Below are 5927 nucleotides of genomic sequence, written 5' to 3' on the forward strand. Positions count from 1 at the left end.
GTCTTACAAACCCTGGCTAAACGAGAAACATCTTATGGATAAAAATGTGCAATCTCTGTAGGGTGTAAAACTGGTATATCAGTCATACTCACGATCAAGAGTGGCTCAAATCTTTACATGAATAATTTATGGAATTAATCTTAATCTATCATATAATGTGGAATTTATTATTAATTATGATCTTTTATTTAATTTGGATAATATCTACTTATACTTATTAAGTGATAATAAAATTTTGACCAATTTATTAAAAGCAACACTCAACCTTAACCAAGTAACCAACATAGAGAAAGGAGCAATTAAAGTTTCCGGTACTAATACTGTTCTGAATACAAACATCGTATATCAGCAAACACTGGTCCTGGACAAATCAACTCGCACTATCTAGAAGTTTGAGACGATTAAATTTCCTAAGAATCTACTCAATATTGCATCTGTCTGTTCAATACTCCGCAGATATATCAGACCCACTACCACTTCCAATACAACTGTTGTTTCGTCTCTTCCTTTTGTGTCAATGAGAACTGAACAAATGTGACATAGCTTCAGTCCCAGAACCTTAGCGATGCACAAACCACACTTGACCACAACACAACTGCTAGCATGGGAAGTTCGACTGCTCTTGAACTTCACCAACTGTAGAGACAAATAAATCAGGTCTAATACAATTAGCATATTAGAATAGAATTCAATTCCAATGATCCAAACGGGGCGTAAGAGTAATTCATGAGGTTCACAGCAAGCGTACCAGGAAGTTCTACTGCAAAGTTAGCTTGAGCATCAGCAGCCGAATTATATTCCTGCGAAACAAACGAGGCAGTATGAGCTTGAGGGGTACCATGATTTAGCTAATGGATTTTTTCACTCTTTTTTCGGATAGAGAGGGACTGTTCGATCAACATTGAATCCAGTTAAAAGGGGCTCTTGCAGAAAGTTATGTTTTACTGAAGGGGCTTTTATATGGTTGATGAAAAGTACTACAGCTAAAAATTATTGTATCTTGATGTTATCGACACCTTTGTGAGGAGTCAATATCAGCGCCGTAGGACCAGGCACCAGACCCAGGAGGGCGCCGGCCAGGGAGCCCAGGCACTGCAACCTCCAGGGCTGAGTTGTTTCCATAGAAATAAAGATTAGTTTTTATTTTGTTACAAATTGGATTTCCTTTTATATAGCAGATTGTTAGTGCCTATTCTGTTCCAAGTTTCCTTTTAATTAGCAGAGCTCCTGATCTATAAGTAGACTATGTACTAGATTTTCATCCAGGAAATAAGACTCTTCCACAGGGGGGGGGGGGGGGGGGGGGAGGAGGTTGGGGCGCGGCCGGCGCTATCCACCAGAGAGGGGCGGCCAGAGCAGGGGGCGCGGCCGGCGCTGAGGAAGACGGCGGCGGCCGGTTGTGGGCGCTGTCCGCCAGAGAAGGGCGGGGCCGACGGCGGTGGGCGCGGCCGGAAGCAGTCAGGCAGCGCAGGGCGCGGGTGCTGGGGCGGCGGCGGCCAGGGCAGGGCGCCTGGAGGGAGCAGAGAGGCGGCGGCCGGCAGGGAAGGAAACCCTAGCCGCCGCCGGCTGAGGGGTGAGGGAGGAGCGAAACCCTAATCTGATACCATGTTAGGAGAATGACCATTGGATTAACAGGGCCAACCCTAGAGGGTGGCTATATAGAGTTTATACATGGGCCACATGAGCTTAGCCTCATGGGCCTAATCCATATACTCTAACACTTGACTCCCAAACAACCTGAAACAATCATGAACTGGCCATGCAGTGATCTTCTGTTTTTCACTACTTCAGCTGCAAGAAAAATAGTGCCATGGTAATGCGCACGAAATAGTTGTTATACAACACCCATTCAGCGCCCAAATGGATTTCTTCCGAATAAGCAGGAGAGTTGTGTCTCGTTATATTAAAAAGACAGGAGTCTAAGAACACTCCTACAAGTAATTCCAGGTTATGCGTATGCCACCTTTTTTTAGGGGCAGTTTCTGCCACATGGTATCTTTTGACAATTGATTATATGTGATGTCAACATAAAACTTTGCATGCCCAGCTATAGTTGTGCCAGTAGTACCAGCAATAAATAAAAGTAGAATAACTGAAGAATATAACATGACACAGCACATGAACATAGCAAATTGCAAAGCTGGCCGGTCTAAGAGAAAACAGAACAAGGTAAGAAGACAGAGGAAAGAAGTGTGACCTACCCTCAAAACATGTCTGATTTGAAATAAATGAAATGTTCCCTTTAGCTCCTTCACTTTCTTGCAGAAGCTAGCCATATTATCATTCTTAACACGCCAGATATCTTGGACCTGCTCCAGAAAGCACAATCTGTTACTTCTGACAAGAAAAAAAATTACTACAATTTCCTGCTGGTCGAGAATCTCAACCGAGAGCTCTACACAATGATTGCAAGTCGCCTGGTCACCTGGTCGATCCCTAGGACTGACCAGGCGACTAATCGCGATTAGGCAACGACCAGGGCAACTAGTCGACCCCTAGTCGGTCCCTGGTCGTCCTAGACCTTTTAGACTAGTGGTTATACTTATATAGGTATATATATAAATAGCACAAAAGATATGAGCACTTAGCAGGAACAAAAATGCAGCAAACAGCCTGCTTGAATCCTACAATAATCTAAACCAAATCATCATCCAAATGGAAGCCTGCATCAGCAACTTCAGCAGATCCAGATTCATGATCATTGTCCTCATCCATTTCATCATTGCATAACCTTCACACTGTTGGGTTGTGTCCCTTTGACGCTTTCTAGACCGAGAATAAGAAATAATATGGCTAGAAACTGCAGCAACACGTGTAGAAGCAGCACGAGGCAAGTTACGGCCCCTTAGACCCTCTGCTGCACCAACAACTTCATCCACATTGGCCCAAGTAATATCAGCAAAAACACTAGATGTTGGCAACCAGGAATTACAAGTCGGATGACTAATCACCCTAATCGGCAAATAGTCAGACGATCAGGACGACTAGACAAGCTAATGAGTCGTCCGCCGAGTATAAACAGGCAACCAGCCCGACTAATCGCGATCGGATGACTTGCAATCACTAGCTCTACAAACTAGGTTTCACAACATTTTTATGAAAAAAGCACATTTTATCAGATTTTGTATGCAGATTGCAGAGATTGAGATAAAGTCTTTATTTCAATGTGAACTGATTTGGACAAGGGCTCTTTGAACGAAAGAACATACTTTGGCATGTTGAATGAAGCAACAACCTTCCGTGATACAAGAATGAAGAAAATTGTATGGCCAAATCACATTCGAGGTATTATACCTTAGTGGAATTTAAAGAGTCAGATTGAATTGCACAGTGCTAAATCTCTATTTATATTTCACAGTGCAACAAAGAACATATAAGCTACAAAATAACAAAGCTATCACAACTGACCTGGTTACAAACAAGCTTAGAGTCGCCTTGAGCACGAATATACTTGAACCCTTTCTTGGCTGCATATGTTAGCCCTAGGATCAATGCACGATATTCAGCAGCATTGTTGGTTGCAATGCCCAGACCCTCACGTAGTTGAGCAATCTTCAGTAAAGATCATAACACGGTAACCAGCTAGGTATGATAACTCGGTATAAATAGAACACATCAGTTTAGTTACCAGTTGGCTACATACCACGGAACCATCTACCTGCCTTATTATTGCTCCAGCACCGGCTTTCCCTGGATTTCCTTTAGAGGCACCATCAAATTCAAGAATACAAGAGAGCTGCAAAAAAGGTCAAAACTGCTGATGAGCGCAGCTTCATGTATCATCACAGCACAGATAAATTAAAAATATACATGCTAGTAACAAACCAAACCATAACTACAGGAACAAGCCAAATAACAATACAGAGAGTGGGCATTGCATTATTTATACTCACATGACTATCAGGTAATGGTACCTGCTCATCAACTTTGGGATGCTTCTTTGATGGTCCGATTTCCTTGAGAAAATGATTTTTAGTGCGAGTTAATGAGATATATAAAGGTCACTTTTGAATGGAAATGAACCACAGTGACAAAGAAAACGCTACTCACAATCTCCTGTGATCTTTTCAGAGTAGACGATGCAGCTCCATCAGGTTGCTGAAACCATAAGTTGCACAATGAGCACACCATGAGATGTTAATGTTACGGCAAAAGTCAGGTAGTATAAAACTGAATTTCATGTCCAGAAATCACCAGCAACCTTATCGAACTCTAAATTACCTGAAGCAGCTGGAACTTACGAGCAGAGAGCATTGTTCGTGTTACCTGGAAAGGGCAGGGAACTAGATCGTCGAACAATTCATCTCGTGCATCTGTTGCATCAATGGCGTAGAGAGCGTTCCTTAACCCGCGCGCGGCGAGGTATTCCTCGGTGTCTTTACGCAGCGAGTAGCCTTTGAAGACGGTGACAGAAGGGTCGCGAACCTAGCAGCAGTAGCAGTAGGGGCATGGTCAGCCACAGCAAGAAAGCAAAGGAAGGAAAGTCACGGAACTCGAAGGCACATACCGAATTGCTGACTTGAGCTTGGCATTCGCTGAGGGTTTTGTAGATGCCGATGACGTCCCCCTTGCGGACGACGTAGAAGGGTTCACCGACTGAAGACGAGTCCATTGACGTCTTTGCGGCGGATCTCTTGGTGGAGCGCAGTGAGGAGGAGGAGGAGAAGCGCGTGCGCGGCTGTGGGAGTGGGAGTGGCGACGGCGGCGGCGGTACGGAAGGCCTGACAGCCCAGAAGAACGGGTAGTGCCTCCTCCACGCCGCTCTGGAAATCAGCAACCCACAGTGGAAAGAAGAGTAACTGCGAATCACCATTAGAGAGGCGGAGGAGAAGGGCAGAAGTCTGGCCAGGCTGGGACCGGAGGTGGGGCTTACCAACCGCCGCCGCGCAGGAGCAGGCAGGTGCTCCCTTCCCTTCCCAGTAGAGACGGGCAGACGGCGATATCGACGAAGATAGAATGGACCGGGCAGACTATTGGGATGGATTCTCTTCGAAGCCCACTAAGTGATGGGCCTTTTCTGTAAGAGAATGAATATCTAAAGCAAAGCCCATAAAATGAGACAATATTGGGTCAATGCTGATGTCGTGGCGTCTGGAGCTTACCAAAGCCCATGAAAGCTTTGACTTGGAGCTTTCCTGTTCATTTCCTTCTTGCCTTTCTTGGTCGCTCCTCAGTCTTCTGGACTGCACGGTACTTCTCGCGACGATTGATTTCGTCGTGGTCGTCGCTTTATGGCTACCTGCCTAGCTTGGTTGCTCCTCTCTCTTCTTATCAGGCTAGGTAAGTTCTCGTGCGTTACAACCAAATCGTATAATAACACGATAACTTATGTACATGTGTGTTATATGTATATGCTCGTCCGTTGCTACGGAGTTAATATTATAAAACAAAAATTTTTTGTATATTAATGTATTTTATCATAACAACACACGAGCATATACCTAGTTAGATTCTTATGTGGTGAGGTCACAACTATTTAATTCCATTATGCTCTATAGGTTGCATGTACACGAGATAGTTCACGGGCAACTACTGATAAAGTGGTTCCTAAAGAGCTTCGAGCTATATGACAGTAACATACTGATGAAGTGGTTTCTAATACAAGAGCATACTGATGAAGTGGTTCCTAATACAAGGACTGAAGAAGTGGTGAATGGAGGGCTGTGGGTGTCTCATCACAGATTGCTACGACAGAAGCTGGTAGTACTATTTCAGCAGGAGCAACATCGTCTCCATGCATTGTTAGATGTTTAGTTAAAAATCACCCCGAAGAAGAAAGTGTAATCTGGCCACTTAAATTGTAATATGTGAAGTGCAGTGTGTACCGGTATGTGAACTTGTTTGAAACTATAATTTGTGAAATGAACTACTGTTCTCTAGTGAAAATAGTCTAGAATTCATTCAGTGATCTCAAGCACTGCTTTCTA

The 5927-nt window shown here is 44.1% G+C and overlaps 1 protein-coding gene across 8 annotated transcripts; it reads right to left on the reverse strand.

Moving 5' to 3' along the window:
• Positions 1-226: 226 nt before the first annotated feature.
• LOC100274104 (putative rnase H family protein) lies at positions 227-4998 on the reverse strand. Of its 8 annotated transcripts, none has more exons than XR_564928.3 (10): positions 4508-4972; positions 4267-4425; positions 4051-4098; positions 3894-3956; positions 3644-3736; positions 3409-3552; positions 3210-3294; positions 2202-2309; positions 749-800; positions 227-636 (listed from the first exon to the last, which is right to left on the reverse strand). XR_564928.3 is itself a non-coding variant. In XM_008678644.3 (10 exons), exons 2-10 carry the CDS (start codon positions 4610-4612, stop codon positions 599-601), a joined length of 825 nt encoding a protein of 274 aa, XP_008676866.1. In that variant the 5' UTR covers positions 4613-4799; positions 4874-4998; the 3' UTR covers positions 234-598. The 8 variants fall into 8 exon arrangements, 6 of the variants coding, with proteins under 6 accessions (XP_008676866.1, XP_008676865.1, XP_008676863.1 ...); XR_564927.4 differs by having other exon boundaries at positions 3629-3736; XM_008678644.3 differs by lacking the exon at positions 3210-3294 and having other exon boundaries at positions 234-636; positions 3629-3736; positions 4508-4799; positions 4874-4998.
• Positions 4999-5927: the final 929 nt, after the last annotated feature.

The sequence above is a fragment of the Zea mays genome, chromosome 4 (genome assembly GCF_902167145.1).
Source record: "Zea mays cultivar B73 chromosome 4, Zm-B73-REFERENCE-NAM-5.0, whole genome shotgun sequence".
NCBI classification, from domain to species: domain Eukaryota; kingdom Viridiplantae; phylum Streptophyta; class Magnoliopsida; order Poales; family Poaceae; genus Zea; species Zea mays.